The sequence below is a fragment of the Cyprinodon tularosa genome, unplaced genomic scaffold, assembly GCF_016077235.1.
Source record: "Cyprinodon tularosa strain WSP-4 unplaced genomic scaffold, ASM1607723v1 ctg109, whole genome shotgun sequence".
NCBI lineage: Eukaryota > Metazoa > Chordata > Actinopteri > Cyprinodontiformes > Cyprinodontidae > Cyprinodon > Cyprinodon tularosa.
In genome coordinates this window covers 1,511,709-1,533,461 of record NW_024037882.1, presented here as the reverse complement: position 1 = coordinate 1,533,461, position 21,753 = coordinate 1,511,709, and the positions used below count along the sequence as shown (strand labels likewise).

General features: G+C 37.3%; 1 protein-coding gene across 1 annotated transcript in view; it reads right to left on the bottom strand.

The window, feature by feature from the left end:
* Positions 1-21,753, bottom strand: part of nf2a (neurofibromin 2a (merlin)) — a 45,574-nt gene that overhangs the window by 11,186 nt on the left and 12,635 nt on the right. Inside the window, exons 5-14 of the mRNA XM_038293647.1 lie at positions 13,465-13,533; positions 13,215-13,297; positions 10,397-10,472; positions 9,177-9,311; positions 8,967-9,041; positions 8,767-8,880; positions 7,457-7,579; positions 6,894-7,111; positions 5,662-5,767; positions 948-1,066 (exon numbers count right to left, since the gene is read on the bottom strand). Of these exons, the coding sequence (XP_038149575.1) occupies positions 948-1,066; positions 5,662-5,767; positions 6,894-7,111; positions 7,457-7,579; positions 8,767-8,880; positions 8,967-9,041; positions 9,177-9,311; positions 10,397-10,472; positions 13,215-13,297; positions 13,465-13,533 (1,118 nt within the window). The remainder of the gene's footprint in view (positions 1-947; positions 1,067-5,661; positions 5,768-6,893; positions 7,112-7,456; positions 7,580-8,766; positions 8,881-8,966; positions 9,042-9,176; positions 9,312-10,396; positions 10,473-13,214; positions 13,298-13,464; positions 13,534-21,753) is intronic.

The window sequence follows — 21,753 nt, the reverse complement described above, 5'->3', positions numbered from 1 at the left end:
CCCCGCTGTATTTTTAAATACGCAGTAGAGGTATTTAAAGGTAGTAGAGGACATGTACCTGTATATAAAAAACGCGCCCTATAGTCCGGTGCGCCTTATGTGTGTGTTAAATACAGAAATGGGACACATAACTGAGAGTGCGCCTTTTAGTTCGGTGCGCCTTATGGTCGTGAAAATACGGTAGTTATGATTCAATTTTAACTAGAGTATAGACACTCTAAAATGTGCCTTTAACTGACAGAGCACTCTACAGCAATTATACAAATATTGGAAAAAATCTATAAACAGTTAGCATTTAAGGTAAAACTTTTTCTTCTGTCAATATGCTCTATCCAAAACTCCTCAAGTGGAAAAGTTTTAATTTCACATTTTAATTCTGCAAAAAATCTACAAAATAATTGTTAATAATTGCAGAATTTTCATGCATAGAATGATAATTATTCCACAACATCTAAATTAGGAAGGCCCTTTTCAATAAGAATATAGGTAACATCAGTAATTTTTTTTTTTTTTATTAGAAATCATTCATTTGTTTGCAATCTATGCCCTAAAATTGTAAATTTTCCAACCAGGTGTTTAAAGATGACCTAACAAACTTATCTATGAGCACAACCAGATTAATTGCTGTCTAAATGATTTTGCATGCGGCTTTATTTCCCCGTAAAGCTTATTTTGATATATGAACTAATTGTAGGCTCCATAATTAGACACAGAGGTGACGCTAAACATCAACTAAACTCTATAATCAAAAACTGTATATTTAAAACTAAAAAGTTCCTCATGGTTTACCCCCGTACCTGTTCATATCATTTGAAAACATTTAGATAAAATGATTTCCTTTCACTAGTTAGTTTTTCTTTCCTTCAAAGCAGTCAATCAAATTCAAACACGGAGCTGAATAGTCCAAAGGGGGTCGACTAAGCTTCCCCAATGGATGAGCAACTCACTTCTCCTTTTCAATCTCCATGGACAAACGTTTCATGTCGGTGTCTTTGAAATCAAAACTGAGGTTTTCTCTGCTGAAGTTCAGGTCTTGAGGGACGCTGTCAGATGGAAGTCCAGGTGACTAAAAAAACAAAAGAAATCAAAGTGGGTCTTCTGATAAATAAAAAAGTGAAAAAAGATGGAAATTAACTGAAAGATAAAAAAATAACACCATAAAAAAATTAAACTTGGAAGAAGACCACATAAATTATCCATTTAAATGCCCTGAAATACAAACACAACTGAAATGAATTTTTATATTACATCCTGGAATGGACTGATTAAAGCTGCTGTTATGCTGCCTTCTATTTGGCAACATATGCTGATGACTTACAAAATGTGTCACACTGGTCCAAACCTGCAGAAAACAATGAGGATTCTGAAGCACACCATGTCTAGCCTTATTTTTTAAACATGCGTCATATTTTGGAAGCACTCCCTTTCCAAGGATTCATTCACACCCCCACATCTTGAATCTCAATTCTAGTTTTTTTCTCATATCCGATCTTTTTATCCTGGTCTTAATACTACTAATTAAACACAGTCGCTATCAGACTGCAGCCTGCAGTTGAAGTGATCAGCAAACACAGAGGAAGAATGTAGAAGTCACACAGTGGTACACTGTTTTAGCCATGATGAACGTGACTGTCACTAGGAATATTGAATAAAGGTTTGTTGAAAAACACAGAGAAAATGTAATGGTGTGTAATGTTGACCCAGTGTTATCATCAAATTCCTGAGTAACGGCAGTGTACGGTATCATGACCACATTAACGACAGCTGTTTGCAAGGAGATTAGTGGATTTGTTGTGGGAGCCCTGGCAGTGACATAAAAGTCAGAAATATGACCTATGAACGTTCAGATGGCAAATGCTTTTAAAAACAAAAGATAAGTATCCAATTTAGTGGCGGTGAGTGAATATTCTAAAGATAAGGATCTTCTGTTACTCAATTTAAGTTTCATAATATTGATTAATTGCTGCAGTTTACATTGATGTCCTTTAAATTATGTGTAAACAATGTTACACAAATATGTCCAATGTTTGTATATGTTAAAAAAAAAACTTGCAGCCTGACTGAAATATGGAACAAAATAAAACAAAACATATATGTATATGTCTGACAGCATTAAATGCAAAGTAAGGCCAGACAGGAGCATTATTTATCTAATGCAGTTGATCTTTGGGTAATACGCAATAGTGTGCGAGCTATAAGAAATGGACTTACAGTGTAAATTTGCTACCAATGCACTCAGCATTCTTCAATCTAAATATATACGGACAGATATGGTCCAACTGCGGTTGTGGTTCACTAGCATTATAGAAATATAAATGTGAAATATCATGTGTGCAAACTTTTCCTGACATAATAAAATACATAGTAATGTAGAATGTAAACAGAATCTGTATCCCTTTGCTATCTTTTCTGTGTGCGCACATGTAAAGGCAGATGACTGTGTTATGTGGGTTGTTAACATGTTGGGAGCTCTTGCGTGGGCGGACTTATCTGCAGCCTAGTCTTATGCAAGTATCACCAGTTTAGTTTGGCTTTGACGGGTTACCTCAGCCCCTGTCAGTGTGTGCATGTCAGTGTGTGTTTATCTTGTAACATGCATGCTTTCATGAAGCCAAATAGTGAAAAGCAGAGGCATGACAACAATATCTCTGCTTTAACAAAAAGTCATCAGTCTGCATTTGCCTCAGACATTTATTCCATTTCCAAACCTGATTAGTTTTGCTCGGAGTTGAAGGGCTGCTGGGGCGTAGTCATGATGTCGTTTGTTGAAAGGTGGGAGAAGGCCAGTAAAGATTTCCAGTACATTACACGGGTCAATACAGTGACAGACAACAGGGAAAAAGAACAGCTGAATCCTATAGCGGATTCAGAAGCACCAACAAGTAGGGTTCGGTATGTTGGGAAAAAAAAGAAAAAAACACTGCAGGTTGTCAATTAGTGGAGAACATGAACTCCCTACTGAAAACAGCTTGGGATTAAAACTACAACCCATCTTGCTGTGTTATGTTACGTTTTTTCGTTTCTTTAGAGTGTAACTCGCCCCATATTAAAACATACCCCCCCCCCCCCCCGACACATTTTGAAACAAAACCACCAAAATTATTGGTGACAAGAGAGCTTAAGTAGCAGGAGGTGAGCATTAGGGAAGCACAGGTGTGGTCAGGAAGTGACATGTAACTTAGCTTAGAAATACGCAAGAATGGAAAGTAAACACCCCCTGGTAATGGAGGGGGTAAAAATAGAGGAACAGAAGAAGGCTTAGCCTTTACAACGCTGAAGCGGCTGGACAGAATGCTTCAACTATGGAGGCAAGGCTCTGAGTGAGTTGTATCCATACCCGAACACGGGGCTATGATGACTCCCATTTAGACTGAAAAGAAAAATCAGCAGTTATCGCCACTGTTCAACAACACTAAACGGTTTTAGGAGAAATACTGTAGAACTGAACAAGCTTACATGAAAATGTAAAAAAAAATACAAATAAGCCGTAAAAACATTACTGTATATCTTTCAATAAGTCTGTTGGGGATAGATTTCTTTTACCATCATCTGGTGGAGTAACAGCGCAACAGAGCAAATGACTTAAAGAAGCTAAACAATAGAGAAGACTAGTTCTCCTGTAGGAACTCCTCTAGAACCTCTGGGGATTTAAAAAATATGAAAAATCCTTCATAAAAGGAGCATAAACTTGAGAAAACAGGTATGCAACAATCAGTGTTTTCAGTCTCAGACTTCTCCAAGTCTGATGTGAGACTGACTGCTGCATAAGATTGCTCCTGCCTACATCTACAACAAGTGCTTTGCTGACCCCTTTGGATCGAGCTATCTGCAGGAGTTTAGTTGCACTTTTAAGTGGTGTTGTAGTCAGAACCAAGACAATCATTTCAAAGCCTTAATATTTGTTAAACAATGGCTCAACTTTCAGAGCCTAGAGGTTGATTTTTGTCTTAATATACTTTATGTCGCCTGTTTTTCAACGGTTGCTTCATATTTTAAACAGAACAAAGGGTAAACTAGTATATGTAGCATAAGAAGCTAAATGAGCAGATACCATATTTAGGAATTTTAATTTCTTGACGATTTAGAGTATTTATCCTAATTATTTCATTGTCAGCTGTTTAACCCATTTAGGCCGGGAAAGCATTACCGCATTTCTACCATTCAAGCCGGGGGTGCTGTTGCGTCATTCTACCATTGACGCCGGGAGAGCATATAAGTCAAGCAAGAAGAAAGAAGTTTTATTCAAGCAAACATGGAGGAGTTTGACAGAGAAGAGTTGTCGGAAGGCAGTGATTTTGAGGAGTGTGTCGGCTTTGATGACGGTATAGATGAAATGATGACTTTGAACGCGCTGAACCAATCGAACTACCACCGCAATGCACGGAGTGTTTTCAACCGCACACCTGGAGTGAAAGTTGATTTGCCTGCAGACGCCACACCGCTGCAGGCATTTGAGCATATTTTTAATGAAGAACTTTGGATGCATCTAGTTACCGAGACGAATAGGTACAGTGACCAAACAAACCAAACTCCAACAAGAGCAAAGATGGCAAAGTGGTCACCCGTGACTGTGACGGAGATGAAGACATTTATTGGGCTGTGTATGTAAACCTCTCTTCAGGACGCAGTTCCCCCAAAATATGTCCCGGGACAGATTTGTGGCCATCTGGAGGTAGGTTGTATGCAATTTATAACACAGACATATGCATTATTATGCATAATAATACTGTTAATAAGTAATCATCAGATAGTTATTTATGTAATGTTTGTTCTTTATTTTGAAAACGTTTTATATTGCACATTCTCAATGAAGACATGATCACATATGGAAAAAATAAAAGGTTGAATTTTTTTTTTTTTGATTACTGCTTTTCACATTTTTTTTTGGAAGAATTTCAAAGATAAAATCTATTTTGAGTTCTATCTGCTACAGAAGCTGAGATATCAATAATTAAGGCGTTGACACAGTTGCTGAATTTACAGAAAAACTTCAGGTTTTAGGGGTATTTTTTAAAATCGGCCATAGGTTTTTAAGGTGTTTTTTCCAGGCGTTTTAGGCCTAAATGGGTTAAGCAAACCAGTTAGCCTTTTGCATCCCATTGTCTTCCTACACTTTGCTATCTTGTCCATTCCATCTTCTATTCTTTACCTTAAAAATAAAGCATTTTTGTAATGTTGTAATTAAACTATGACACAATGAGTACTTAAAGGAGCCGTGTAAATGAACATTAAAAGTCTCAAGTGTATTTAAATTTGGTTCTGATAAAAATGTGGGACCTTTAACCCTTAAAATATTAATATCTCCCATGATGAAATGTAAGACTCTTAGGGATCTCCAGATTGTGGATATGAAATATTGGAATTATGTAACATTTTCTTACAGCAGAAAACAAGTAAAATACATGAAAGTTACCATGACTCCAAAACATTACTTAGATGCCAACTGATATACTATCAGTAAGTCTCTGAAAAAATGGTGTAATTTAGTACCAAAAGAAGTCAGGTGTGAAACACCTTTTTGCCACTTGCAGTGTTTATGTTACACAGCATAGGGACATTTTTAAACCTTTTTGTGTGATAGTGACACATTACTTAGACTCTACATACTTATATGTGGCACATGTCTGTACAGGGCAGTCTGACATGGCCCCATTCTATTACCGTGTAGATAGCCTTGCTGGTAATCTCCAGCAGCTTGTTCTTTGCCCTGCGCTCTGAATCCCTTGCTTCCTGCAGGTCCTGCTTCAGCTGATCCGCCTCTTTTGCTCTGAAAAAAAAAAAGCAGACAGAAAACAGAACCCATTAATTTACCTAATAGACTTAGTAAAATATATGATATAAAGTGAATCTATACAATCTTCAATAATTACACACTGTGATTCATAGGTGATTGGTGAAAAACACAACAACTGCAATTATTGTAAACCTCCTTTTTACCAATTAGTGTGCAAGCAGAGATGTAGTAGTGTTTTCTCTACCCAGTAATTATGTTTTCTCCCCTTTTTGCTCATTTTCCTGAACATTCAGAAGATGTGGGTGAGCTATGTGCCTCTAGCGTTTGAGTGGATGTAGTCATTTACATGTTGAGTGGTGCTGGTTTAAATTTTCCCTGCTGCAGTAAAGTGCTCATCCAGAAATTGCAGTTACACCCAAGTGGTTAATGGTGCCTTTTTAAAATGATTGCCTAATAAACCGTGAAGTAGAACCTGTGAAGTGATATCAGTGATAGCATGTGTACTGCTATGCTATGAAATTGAAATGATTGTCTTTTTTTTTTGTGGTTTATGGAGAAGTGACTGAAAATCTCATTTTTCCAAGTCAAGAATGGATGTTCTGCTTTATTACCGATCTCATCTTTTGCAGAGGGACATACTTTGGAGAAAATCAAAAGTAAAAAGAGATAATTTCTAAGAATCCTCCAGCTTTAATCTTTTGGACAGCCAGCAATTAAAATGCCTCGAATCGAATTAAGAGCCCCTAATGAATAAAAGGTTTCACCCCTTGTTTTAGCCCTGGGTGTTGTAAAAATGTTTAACCAGCTGTATTTCCAAATAATTAAATAAGTGAATAAGCATGAAGTTTGTTTGTGCTCCACAAAATCAGAGGGAACAAGAGCTGTGAGTTATTTTTGAAGTACCTTTTAAAGCTTAATTATTTGAAGGGTTCATATACTTAACATAAGACAACAAATGTAACACAAATAGGGAATCAGTTATTTAAAGATTTGTTTTTGCGTTTATGAGAAATAGAAATTACATGACTTCATTATAAATAGTGATTCCAGCAATAAGAAAGAGAAAATGTGCCACTTCTAAAAATCTATACTCTATAGTGGTTTGAGAAGAGATCACACAGTTTATTTTCCACCACCCATTCCTTTGTTCTCTCCTCACCTCCTTTCTGACTCCTCAGCCATCTTGAGCGCTCGCATCTCAGCCTCCAGCATCTTCTGTTCCATAATGCGCCGCTCCTCCTGGCCACGCATGGCGGTCACTTTGATGCGCTGCATCTCTGTCTCAGCCTCGGCAGCTTTCTGGGCCAACAGCTTGGCCTCCTCCTCAGCGATCTGGGCCTTTTCAGCCAGCAGGTCTGCCGTCTGTTCTGAGCGCAGCTGGAGTGGAGAAGGATGTGGGGAAAATAGAGCTCACATTAGCAAGAGGACGTGAAGAAGAAAGTAAAAACTGACAAAGAAAATAGACAAGTAAATCCAACTACGACAGATGAAGGAGGTTGTTGAGGAGAGGATTGGAGTAAATAATGAGGAGACTGAGCTGATTTTCAGAGAATTCATGAAACTATTCCAGAAGGAGGAAACACAAAAGGAGACGATAAACTATAAGCAACAGCTGTTTTAGAATTCAGTTTGTTAACTTCTCCTGCTCTGAAACATTCTTTTATGTGTCATTACACACTAAATGGCAAGAACCTGATCGTAAAAACAACATTTGTAACCTACAAGTGCTTCATTGGCCATGTGAGCCTCGTCCTGCAGCTGAATGAGCCTCCTCTCCAGCTCGTCCCTGACTCTCTCTGCCTCTTCTCGCAGCTGCTTTTCCCTCTGCAAACGCTGTCGCTCTACCTGCATGACACAAACAGCGGAGAACCGTTAAGAAATGCTCTTATGTAACATTTAAAAGAAACAAATACAATAAAGAGAACCAAAGTACAGTATAATGGATAAAAACAATAGGCCTTTGACTTTGATCACAAGGTTGCAAAAATACGCTGTGAATAAAAAATAAAAATTAGCTACAGTCAGGCATTGCATAGCTTAAAATGCAAAATATGAAAACATGCACATATTCTAAATACTAAAAATAATCAACAAAGAAATACTGCAGCAGCAGCAGCAGCAGTATAGGCTAATTAATGTAAGGATCAAGCTAAATAATAATCTAAATCTAAAACTATCTTAAAGATAGTTTGAAAACAACATGATAAAATGAAATAGATCTTTATTGTCATTATACCAACCTACAATGTATCGCAAAATTGGTCCAGTGTTCAATAAAGGTGCAAATATGAACCTAAGAACTGCTGTTTAATCCAAATTTGTTCAGTAGGAATATAAATAGTGTTATAAACAGGTAATTTAATATTTATATACTAAACTATTATAATTATTGAACAGCAAATAAAAAGTAAGAAAATAATGACATTTTCCTTTATTATCTGTGGATTTTAAAAGATCCCCAGCCTGAGGCTAACGCCGTTTAAAAGAATGGCATAAAAACATGTGGGAATGCTCATATTTTAGCATAAACAGAACCAGAGATTGCCTAACTTTTCTCTTGCTTTGTTGACTTGTTTTCCTGAGTCTCAGGGACTTTAAATGTGTAAGAAATGTGCAATCAAACCAACAGAGCAATGTCACAGAGTTACAGCTGGTGCTTTTGGGCACCATCAACAGAAGCTGTGATCTGCTGCAGATGTACTGCATAAGCTAAGCATGTTTTCACATAAAATTTTAGTCCATAAATCATAAATAGAAGATACATCATTTGTTCTCTGGGTGGCTTTATAGTCCATTTGCGCTACTGTAAATGAACTGCTTCATCCTCGCCTTTGCATGTGTGATGAGACTCACATCTTTAGATGGGTCGGAGGTTTCTTTGTCCTGCAGCAGTTTTTAAAAGTTTCAAACCTACCGCACAGGATGCTAGGTAATAGAGGCAATGAAACAGCTGTGGCGTAAAGGGGCGTCTGTAGATAACAGTGATAGGTTAGTAAAATCCAACCACCTCAGTATCGCCCTGTTTTCACTACCTGCTTTCTGGCCCTCTCTTCTCTAGCCTGGGCCTTCATCTGCTGGACTTCAAGAGAGTCCACTCGACGTCGGCGCATAAACAGGTCATGGTTCCCTATGCACAGCTGCAGGATCTAAAAGGTGGGATCCAAAGCATACATTAGTTCAAATCACATCAGCGACATTATCTTTCATAGCAGTTTACTTCTGCTTAGCTTACCAGCTTGTTGACTCTTAGTCGGGAAGAGTTAAACTTGAAGACGTTGGTTTTCTTGTCCAGAGGTTTGATGGTAAACTGATTGTTGAGGAAAGAAAAAATGCCATTTTTATTTTTTTTTTATTGCACAACATTTGATTAGCTCTCTTTTTATGAAACAGTTTTAGTTAGTAATTGCTCTCAGTATGAAGTTTGACCAGTAGACTCTCCCACCTCCTTGTCGCTGTAGGATATGTTGCGGATCTCATTCCATGGAAAGGAACACTTGGGTGTCAGCTTGTTTTCTGGCTCGAAGATATGCAGACCAAGGGCATCCACTCCCAGCAGAAGATCTGTTCCCTTTTTATTCTACACCACATGAAAAGAAATAAAGATTTTCCAGTACCTGACATAAGCTAGCAGCTGTGAGACATGCATTGCGTGACCGTTCTGCTCGCCCCAACATTTAGTTCAAATCGAGCTGAGCATTGAAGAACATCTTCTCCACTTGTTAGTTTTTAAAAAGCTGAGTCTCAGAATGTCGATGGATTTTACACGTCCGCATTATTCAAAGCTTGATCCAGCTCAGGTTCAGTTTCTGTGCTACAGTCTTGTTTTGTCATTTATGTGGATTCCTAAAACTGTTCATATTGTGACTCAAGATATCTCTAAGAAATAAATCGCTGCTTCAGTTCAGTTTATAACTCTAAATATGGCAGATATTTCTACAGTAAGCTTTAAATACAACAATTAGGCATAAAATTATGACCAAGCAAATATCAGTCTACCCTGCAAAACACAGCCCTTGACTCCATCAGATCCCTGAAAGATGTGCTGTTGTATCACTGCTGATAGGAGAATTTCCTTTAGAACCTGCATATTTAAGTTTGGAGCCCACATAAAGCCCTCAAACTAATTCCTTTGCAACTCATACCCACCATGTTTGCTTTCTGATAAGATGTATCATCTCTAATAGCTAAGAAGAGTGTACGTGCTCTCTAAAAGTAGGTGATATTCTATCCACATGGGTATCAGCACCTAATGCCTCCCAGCAGCACATTGTCCAAAAACATTGCACTTCGTTTTTAATATACAGTAACCACTAACAGCACCCATATTGAAAAAAATAATCCATATTATAATTATAAGGGTATGCCTGACTGGAGAATCGAACCTGAAAAAAATGAGGATGGTCAGATAAATGATGGGATGGTTAATTATGAAATAGGGATACAGATAATTGGACTAAAGGATAGTTTGATAATGAGCTAACAGCTGGAGCTTTTAGACAATGAAAGATTATAAACGGTTCTATAATCCAATTTCATCCAGATTAAATATATGTGTATGAAAGAATATAAACTCTTAAATAATAATTCAGTATTTTCCAAGAATTTCAAGCCCGCTTAGGAGCACCGTAACATGACAAAATAATCAATACAGCATCGACTCACCCTGATTAGAAAATAATTGACGCCATACATGTCCAAGTCCTGAGCTATTTTCAAATACTCCATCTCAGCTTCATCCCTAGTTCAATGATAAAGGAGAGGGAGAAAAAGATTGAGAGGAAACCAAAGGATTGTAGAAAAGATGGATGGAAGGAGAGAAAAGGAGAAACAGAAGAGGAGAAAAAAAAAATCAAACCATGTTTCCTTTCATTTTCTGTGCAGAGCATGGTATGCTGTGAGATCTATAAAAACTGTCACACAGCTCTTACAAGGGCAAAAACAACAAAAACATATAGGCTGAATACCAGCGAAAAGGCACAAGTCTATAACAGATTTCAGAGGTCATGTTTGATGGAAAACGAGTCTTGTTCTGAGGCTTCCATGAAAGTAAATATTGCTGGAGAGAAAACAAAGGCATCAATGTCTTCTCCTCTCTCCATTTTCTACCAGAACTCTGGCAGCTGTTATTCAGGGTCACATAAGGAAAAAAACTAAGATCATTAGCGTACTTTAATAACAGAGTCTGCTTGGTCCGGGTGGTTAGAGGATGTGTGCCAAGTAGATGGAAACCGCTTTTTAGACAGGATCTAAATATATTCACACAGTGAGGCGTGATTTATGCAGGGAAGTATAGAGCTGCAAAGTATTTCGCTTCACCCTGCATTGAACATATAAATGCAAATGGCAGGTCAGTCAGCCACTTTGATGTGGTGCTTGCATGTCAACCTGGAATCAAGTTCAAAAAGCGAGTGGACCAGTATACAGATGAGGGGACCCCATTAAAACAAGGTGATCGACTTACTCCCACTGCCAGGAGCATCAGTGTTCTCCTTACATTGATTGCTTCCAAGGGCAAACCTACAAAATACTTCAGAAGAAGAAGTCTGCAAAGTGAATTTGACTAGAAAAAAGTATGCTTTACGTTTTTTTAAACGATAAAAAAGTGTTATACATATTTCAGACAAATGAGCAAAAACCCCAAATTTGGACACTTAGACAATTAACCTTTTGTCCATTTGTTTTTATTTATTTTTGCAAAACAGTGGAATTGATAAGCATCTGTAAGTTTAACAAATTGAACCTAGTTCTGAACATGAATTAGGCCATTTTAACACATGAACATGCCTTTATCTGAGCACTTTAAATTCAGCTATGTGTGTTTGTCCAGGTCTTTTGCAGCCTGTAACTGTGTGTAGAGTGGTTCTGCATTAAAGCTTACCTTCCCATCAACTAGGACCAGTTTTTCTGTCTTTGTTTAAATAAGGAATGCCAGCAGCCTTTGCTGCTAAGCAAACTCTCTTTGTCTAACATCTCCTTTCTTGTTACTCTTCATAAATGTTGCAGTGGAGTTATAGATCCCATTAAAGATTCCATCTCCACACCTGTCCGATTAGGTGGATGTCCATTTTCCTATTACGAGTGAATAACGCTCCATCAAATGTTCAAAGCATAGGATATTGTTCAAACTCCAGTTTAAACATGTCCACAACAAGTTTGTTTTAAATGAATGTTCCTAAGCAAACTTCTAATGCCTTAATAGAACTGCTGTAACATCTGTATTTAAACTCATTCCTAGGCTGACTTTCCTTCTAAGGCGTCTTCTGAATGTAGCTGGCTGCAGTGAGTTTTATTTCCATCCATCAGGATAAAGATGAACTATCATTTTTCTTCTAGTTCACAATGATGTTCTACTTGTTGATAGTCTGTCACACAAATGTCCAAAAACGTACATTGAAGTTTGTTGTAACATGAAAAAATTTGAAAACCTTCTAAAAGTTCAAGTCATTTTTTTATTTCACAATTTCCATTTGCAATGGTAACTAGTAAAAACTAACTAGGTACATTTTGGAATATTAGATATTGTTGGTTATTGTGATAAAACCCCACTGTTACATAATGCAGGACATTAGTAATACTGTATATCCAATTAGATGTTAAAATAATGCATATTGGAGGTGGAAAAAAAAAATAAGTCCGAACTTCAGAGATCAAATAGCAGATTAAACCTTTTGTTTGTGTTTTTTTATGCTAATTAAACACTATTTTAATTCATTGTTCAACTCTATAAAGGTTAATTATTGTGAATTCATGCTATTATTTAGATATAATGCAACCAGTAAAGCTGATCTCATCACTTCTGTCTGTATTAAATCAGACCACCAGTGGCCTTCAACCCAAAATTCACATCTATTCTGAAGGGAAATACAATAAAAAAAAAAAACAAAAAAAACAACAGAAACTCCTCCTCAGCTCCTAACGATAAAAGGATTATTGATCAGCACTAGAAGCTTAGTGATTACTTATCAAAGCACTGAGGGACTCAGGCTTTTAAAATTCCATTTTGAGCTAAAATGTTCCCCCCACACAGTTTTAAAATACTCTGCATTCCCAACACCTGCTTACATCTATTTCACTTTGGCTTTGCAGCGGAACACAATTCAAGGCACAATCACCTTAGTTTCATTAATCATCATTTTAAATTTTTTTAGACCAGTTATGTCATCATCTTTTTTGGAGCTTTCAGCCATTTTCTGGATTTGGCAACTCTGTTTGATTTTAGGTAGAGTACATTAGCTTTAAAGGCAAATGATTGCATACTGCAGAAAATAAATGATCCACTTCAAGAGATGAATACTGAATTAGTGTCACCAATTATTTAACTTCCCATCAAAATTATATTTTACGAACTGAATTATATTTTACGAACTACTAGTTACATCACAGCACCTGAGCGCTTATTTATGTGCCGAGCCTTAAGCAGATCCAATGTCACCTCAAACTTTAAACTTCAGAGCAGTCTACTCATGAGCAGCTGGCTTACTTTGTTCTGCCTCTGTGCTCAGCATAGCATGCAGTGATCCTCTCCTCCCACATTTCTGCAGTCATCTGGTACAGGTTAATAACCTGAAATTGAAAAAGGCAGGCATAAATATGCAGAAAGGCTCACGGGCAAATATGGTATATATTAAAACACCACATACTGTTCAATCCAGGCACATGGTAAGATAAAATGACAAATATGTCAGCACCCTGTCTCATGAGTGACAGTAATCGAACCAGCAATCACTCACTCTCTTTGGCAGCAGTTCCTCCTGAGCCAGGAAGCCTGGTTTATGAACCTCGGGGTCATAATCTCCATACTGTAAAAGAACAAAAGCAGGCCAACAATTATTATTCTATGCAGATCTACTCCTGCTTTATCTGCAAACGCCTACCAACACCTTGTCTCTGGCTGTGTTTCCGTCTCCAAGGGCTTTTTAGCTGATGTTTTATGGTCAGTAATAATTCCTGTGACCAGCAAAGGATGCTGTTAAACCTACTATATTTAACCATGCGATCAACAGGATGGCTAAAAAACAACATTTCCAATGCTTTTATTTCCTCCTATTTTAAAGCTTCAGAAGCCAAAATCTTTATCACCAGGTCATAGCTTTACAAAAACAGATGTTCAGAAAATGGGCCATAGAATTAATGGCTAATAAAATCTATTTTTAGTGGTAAAACCCATCGACAACAATCAACATGGACAACAAGTAAGAGACGGTCTAAGAAACCAACTTTTATGAGAACATATTGTACATCAGTTTTTGTGAAGTAGGAGAATACAACTTAAAAGTGAAAATAGATGATGAATTCAATTCACAAGCTCCTGTTTTAGAAAAATACAATCCGTTTTTTAGGTTAGACTTTAACATGACTAACTAACAGTGAAGAATAGATTTATGCTATTAAAATATCTAAATACTTATTTGAATATTTTAGAGCGCTTGAACTGCTAGTTAACTATAAGACAAAACATTTCAGCCTTTGAGAACAGCTCATTTTGCCAGAAGTGTTAAAGTACTTATTAAATAGTATTTGAATATAACTATCTGAGCACATGTAAATCCTCTGCATATTATATATTTCCAACATATCTAATCCCAAAGCAAACTTCTCATACCTGTAAAACACTACTTGGAAATAAAGCTTTTACTTATTTCAAAGCACAAACCATACATAAATAAAAACAGTAATTTCTTTCAGGCCTTTTGGGTTATCATACTTCCTTGTTATAAAGCTCTCCATCCAACCTCACTGAGCCTTAGCTGTTTTGCAAGCAAGAATGGGCAAAAAATTTCAGTCTCTCTATGTGGAAAAACTGATAGAGACATACTCTAAGTGACTTGCAGCTGTAATTGCAGCAAAAGGTGGCGCTACAAGGTATTAAATCAAGGGTTTAGATAATTTTGCACACACCATTTTTCAAGTTTTATTTGTTAAAATATCAAATAAATTTCATTTCATTTTGTGACTGTGTCCCATTTGTTGATTCTTCACAGAAAAATTACAATTTTATATCTTTATATTTTGAGAGGTGGCAAAACATCGAACAGTTTAAGGATGTCGAATAATTTCTCCAAGGCACTGTAACAAATAATTTAGATTATTACCAAGTTCAAGTCTGAAACCAGGACTTAGAGGATCTCGCATTTATAAGATCAATTTACTGAATGCTGAATCTAAACACCAGGAAAATAATTACAGACAGGGACGTGGCTAGACCTATTTTAGGGTGGCTGAAGTCATCCCTTCGTTGGTATTAGCCACCCCATAATTATTTTGCGATTTTTATTGTTATTTTTTTATTTATTGATTTTTTTTCCATATAACCCCAAACAATTGCAGTAAAGCACTGAAAACGAGCCACCAAGAAGGCAAGTTAATCTGAAGATAAGTTCCTGTTAGTTTATTTACAAACACAATTATTTATACAATTATTAATATCGTTAGGATATTCATTTCCTTCATTGGCTCCGCGTCCAGCGTCACGTCACGTGGTACACGGCCATCAACTGGACCATAGCAGCTGTGCAGTGCAGCAACAGCGCGCCCTTTGAATCTCCACACAGTCATCGAGCTTGATTAGGAAAGTTATGGTTGCGTGCAGATACATACGGTGAGTTTGCCATTTGATGTCAGCGGTTTACATTTTCTTCACTTTACCTGGAGTGAGGAAAGAGACAATATAGGCCTAATAGCTTGTCTGATTCAGTAGGAATTACGTTACCATGGTGAACAAAGTCAGTGGTGTGGGAAAACACGATGTTGTTGTAGCCTACTAGCATCATTATAATAGTTTTGTCACAGGAGCAGTGATGGGCAGTAGCGCCGCTACATGTAGCGAAGCTATTAGTTTAACTACATTTTCAAGTAGCTTGACCGTAGCGTCGCTGCTTTATTTATCAAGTAACTTTCCTGTAGCGACGTTATTGTTTTGATCAAGTAGCGACGTAGCGTCCACAAACGCTACAAAATCCAGGGCAAAACTAAGAAATGAAACCAGGTTTTCTATTTCTAAACAACAATCAGCCACAAAACTACTGTAAATAGCAGTTTCAGCTGACGCTTTATAAGTGGCGTAGTAGCACAGGCACACTCCGTAGGGTTAAACAAGCGCACCTTTTCCGAGGCTGTCGTTCTATTGGCTGGAAAGGTTGCTAGGCAACGATCCAACTGCAGTCTGAGAGAGCAAAACAAATCCGCAAGCAGAGCGTAACTGAGACCCGTGCAGAGCGGAGATGGAGGCAAGCGAGAGGAAAAAATATCTGTGATAATATAGAAAATATCTGTTTAAATCTGAGAGAAGAAACAAAGATTTTTGAGAGAAGAGAAAATATTTGAGAGAGAGCGCATGTTTTGAGTGTGAGCATTATAAGTTTTGAGTGCAAGAAGATGAAATTCTTTTCTCTAATTGAAGTTATGTGCTCTTGCATTATGGCAGGATAATTCTCCCATATCTATGTGCCACCAGTCTGATAGGGCGACACTGTGTGATATGGTAGTGCTTCCTTGGGTTGACTATAGTTCTAAGTTGTACGTTTCATATACTGTTGATTTTGTGTTTTCATTAATACATTGTACTTAAAAATACTTCCTTTATTTGCATTAAAACTTTGTCAGACTGATGTGAAAAAGTCTCAAGGATATCCTTCTTTGCAATGATGCTATTGCCTATTGCCTACTGTCCATTTATGCAACTTGTATTTTGTGGTTAAACTTTAGATTAAGCAGAAATCTATCAAAGATAATGCTGCATTTATTGTTAAGTTCCTCACATATATGTGTTTCTCTCTGTGCCAGGTGTAGAGAAAGACATGCCAAAGTCCAGGTCACACACACACACCAAGCACACACACAGAAACAGGGTTATTGCAAAGCAGACAGGGGTTCCTGACAGGTTGTGGGTGCAGGGGAGATGGGGAAAGATGAATGGCCAGGTTAAGGGTTTATGAAGATGTTGGGAGTCTGTTGGTTAGACAACTGTCTTCTGTAGAAGGTTTCCATTATGATGAGTGGCGAACCACTTGCCTTCTTCCATTTATGCAGTAATGCATGGCACCTACCATTTACTCTTTGTAATTTAGCACATTTTAACTGGTGTAGTTTAGTTGGTGAAGTAGCATTAGTGAGGGAAGTGTTTCCCAGGTATGTTGCTCTTAAAATAATGAATTTATAGACAGCGCCTTAGAAAGTGCACTGAAAAAATTTCGGCGCGCGCTGCGCGCGCGCAATATCTTACCTAGGGGCTAAGCCACCCATGTCTCTCAAACCTAGTGACGGCCCTGATTACAGATATTTAGACTTGAAGCTTTTTTAATCAGATCCATCTTTTAAGTTTTCCATCATCATAATCGTGTCATTTACTCCTGGGGGTTTTAACCTTTTTATTTCTAGTTGCTAAATAATGTTTAATAAAGTGATTAACTGAGGTAATAAAGCATCACTAACCTCAAAATTGCATGAACATTTCTGAGCACCAAAGGACAGCTTATCAGTGTCATAGTAAGATCAACTACTATTCATCCAAAAGATAAAACTGTTTTAACACCGCTGTGAAAGAAACATCAATGAGACAAATTTAAAGGGACAGAATTTACCCACAACAACATTTCCATATGTCTCAATTTTTTTATTCCTCTAAATTTTCTATAGTGTAAAAAATCACATCTGCTCAATTAAGGTCTGTAAACACTAACAGTATGAAGCACAATTAAATGCATAAAAATAAAACTACTCAGCTGTTAGGAATTAAGAAGTTAAGAAACCACAAACCAAACACTGCTACAAAGGCATCATCCAACATACATATATGGTATAAATAGACTGTATAATTTCAAAAATAGGTTCTTTATAGCAGAAACTCGGAAACAAAAAGATATATAAATAGAAGGTTGTATTGTTATTTGATCACATTTCTAAAAGATGGAGTTTAGGCTGTTTGTTGTTCTAGAGCATACATGTCATTGGCAATGACCACAGAAAAGGAATCCAGCAATCTGTTAATCTTGGAGGAATATTACTTCAATCCCAATTAATACATGACCATCATGTTCCGGTGAAAAAAAATGTATCATGTGTGGAACACATTTCAGACATCTGCCAAGCAAGGCGGTGGAGAGATTATTTTGAAGCCATGAGAACATGACAGCTTAGGCCGGACATAAACCGTACAATATTTTGTACAGTTTATTATTGTGTATTTATTTTATGCAGCTACAGCTGAAACTCAAAAAGTTAAACGGCTCACAATATGTGTTCTTACACTATCCGGCCCGATGCTCTGATGCGATGTAACTGCTCACACTGTACATATGTCCAAGAACCACATATCGGACTGAGCACTGAGAGATTGTGCTGGTCGGACCCGTCATTCTGGAAGAAGAAGAAGAATTCCCTAGTCTGCACATGCCCAGTGGGCGATGTTCTGGTAAATTGGCTCGTAGAAGCTTGTAGCTCTGCTTTAAAAGCAGGATTTGCTCACGAACACCTTACTAGGGTCTGATCCAAAGATCCGCACAACTGGAGAATCGGCTTGAAAAGGGAAAAAACTCGTACAGTGTATGCCCGGCTTTAGAGTCAAGCAGTTAACATTAAACTCCTCTGTACTGCAAAATGTTCTCAAAATTATTATTGTTTCATTATATAAAGCCTTTGCGTGTTTTTTTTTTTTACATTAAATTGTTACTTGAGGTAAACTGAGATGGAAAAATATCAGATATAAAAACATAACCTGACCTCTACACTAAGTGGTTTTATCATTTAGTTCAAGTTTAAATTTGAGCCTAGATAAAGTAATGTCCTAATCCTCAACTTTTGTAGAAACAGAAAAACAAAAACAAAAAAAGAGTTGAACCAGAAAGCCATACCAATTTACAGCTGTTTCAAAGGCAGCAGTAATCCCATTACCCTTCTTGCTTAATTATTATCAAGAAAACCTTCTCTGAAACTGTCTTTTATTCTTGCTATTCAGATAGGAATAAAAAAAATTTATTGGAATAAAGGTAAATATACAAGAAGGCATCAACTCCACTAAAATAAAAAATCTATATCTTATAGACATTAAAGCTGCCTTGAAGTGTGACCCCCTTCTGCTAATGTAAGGCTGGTATAATGATGCTTTAACTCAAGTCAAAGCACTACAGCGGTTTCCACCGTGTAATACACTCAGCCACTCAGATGGAGCGATTATTCTGCTCAAAAACAGATCATGAGGTGGTGAGGAGAGAAAGAGAGGCTGCCAGGCACTCCTCAGCAGCTGCACTGCTTAACAAGAACCTGTTTGCTCTCTACACGTCCACTTTGGTCACACCGATTCTAATCAAAGCTGACTGCTGATGAAATGAAAACAGACCGAGGCCTCATATTTGTGCTGTTTACCAGACAGAGGGTCCATCCACCAAGAGGCACACGGCACCAGCTGATGTTCAGATTTTTCTCCATCCATACGCTTTTCTTTTTCACCTAGGCCTGTTAAATTGGCATGGAAAAGCCGCCAGGTCTCCAGGGGGATCTGGGCCAGATCTTTGAGTCAGAGCTCTGGCCTGAATAAACCCTGTCTGCCTGTCAAAAAGCTCCACCAGAGTCCTCCCCTGCTTTTCTAGTGGATTTTAAAGAGGTAGAACCTTTCAAGCAAAACCACTGAGGTGGCTGGATGATAAATGAACAAGATTTTATTGAAGCTGTTTTCACAGAATACATATAACGGGTGCTTCATTCATATCTAAGCTCTAGAGGCTCAAACTGTTTTAGATTAAAACATCAGCTGCATGAATATTAAAGTCATATATATATATATATATGTATATATATATGTAAGTAATTTACAATTTTGAGTTTTTTATTTGACAGTACAGTTTAGCTCCCCTTTTTTAAAATGATCTACAGGCTCCTCTGATTTACTTTTCAGGTACCATAAAGCAACTTAATTAATAATAAAAAATTTAAGTGGACAATGATTGTATTGTATTTTATTTGTTTATACGTTTGTATTATATTTTAAAGGTTCTCTTCAAACGAGGACTTTTCAAATAAAATACAAACTTATGAGCATCTAAATCAGCAGATTCGATTTTTTGTTTGCGGTCATGGCAACAGTAGAACGAAGCTGTTGAACGGAATATTACAAAACAAAATCAATTGCATTTACTTCCTGGAAAATAGCTGCAATGATTTGAAAAAGTACCATCTACATGTTCTTGGCTTTACTCTCCCTGAGGCAGGCCAACGAATCTTAATGATAAGAGCTTACCTGCAGGGCCGTTCTGATCAGAGGCCTACCCTGATGTCTCAGAGACGGCTTAGGCCCTCAATGACGTCACTGCTGGCTAAGATGAACCGATTCTGCAGAGTGGGATCATCTAAAGGCAATCTTATTGTTTATTCTGAAGAAAAACTGAAATTTACATTTATAAAAAAAAATGCTTTATCTAATTTTTTTTATGCGGCTATTCAAATAATCATTTCATGAATATTTGCTGTGACCAATAAAGGTGGTTATCCTTACCTTATTATATTATCCTTGGATACATCTACAGAAAAGCAACGCAGTTTAACTATAGAAAGTTTGGTCACTTTTTGTGGCATCTCATTTAAATAGAAGGAACCAAAAGGTTTTAATTAAGCCTTGATATCCTATTATATTCAATAAAAGGCAGACAGCCTGTAGATCACTACAACTGAAATACAACAAGGGGGAGTGGCAACCTAGTGGTTAGGGCATAGAGCTGTTGTGAGTTCGAAACCCACTCCAACAGACTGCTACTCTGGGTCTCTGAGCAAGACCCTTAACCCCCGATTGCTCCCAGGGCGCCCTACAATAGCAGCCCACTGCTCCCTGAGCGGATGGGTTAAACGCAGAGGTAAATTTCTCCAATGTGAGATCAATAAAGTTTAATTATAATTATTAATTATTATCATTAACAAATCAATTAAATGGTTTAGAAAACCACATCTCAGAAAAGAGTCTTAGAAAATGCTGTGAGCCATATATTTTGTGTGTAATGTGAAAAATTCTTACAAACAAAAAACAAGCAAATGAAAAGCTTTGCTTCCCTGCTCCTCATTGGGAGGTTGACAGACATCAGGATCAGATGAAGGGGATTTATGACTTTTTGGTAGAGAAGCCAGATACAGATAAACAAACAAAGAGAAGTGAGGGATAAGAAGTAAACAGTCTGTTTCAGTAAGTTTAAAAAAAAAAAAACCCTAAAGGGCTCCTGTCCGTGGTATCTGCCTGGTGCAAAAACTATTTAGTACTAAAGGTGGATGCTAATAAAACAGGTTAACGAAGCATTGATTTAAGCGCATAATACTGTAAACAAATAAGAATAAAAGCATACAAATTTTTGATGAGTCCACTGAGTCACATGAATGTTAGTGAAGTTCCCAAAGGATGATCCAGAATAATAAGGCAGAGGGAAGAATAAATGAATGAACTGTTGCAGTTTGGAGATCAGGGTCAAATCTTAGGAGAATAGTAGATTTTTCTAAGCAGGGTCTGGTGAAATTAATGACCAGTTACAATCTAACTTGCAGTGTGCAGCTCTCTTAAAGAAATAAGCAGTAATACAGAGGTAAATAATGGCAACACTCCACTGAATACTTCAAGTCAAAACTTGCAAACCGGATGGTGGCTGTGTCCAGATTAGTTACATTTATTTACATTCTAATTTATTTTTATGACTTTTATTTATGATTTTGTCAACTTTTTCTTTCGGCTGATATTTCTGCGGTGTAGTCATCTGATTTCCCCAATACTGTTAACATGAAGTATTGCATAGGATGTAGTTGCTTCAGAAACGGCCAATCCTGATATTGACATTACATCCTCCGAACACGAGACGCCATTTAGACGTCGGTTTTTAGGCCAAATCTTGTTGGTCCATCATATACCCCTTTCCTCCTGGCCATAAAAACAGTTTAAACCCAGAAACAATCAGCGTTAAAATCACCTCGACTCTGATCGGCATGCTGTGGGAACACCAGGGCCTGTTAACTCGAAATTACTTGATACCATTGCGCACAACATACAGACAACA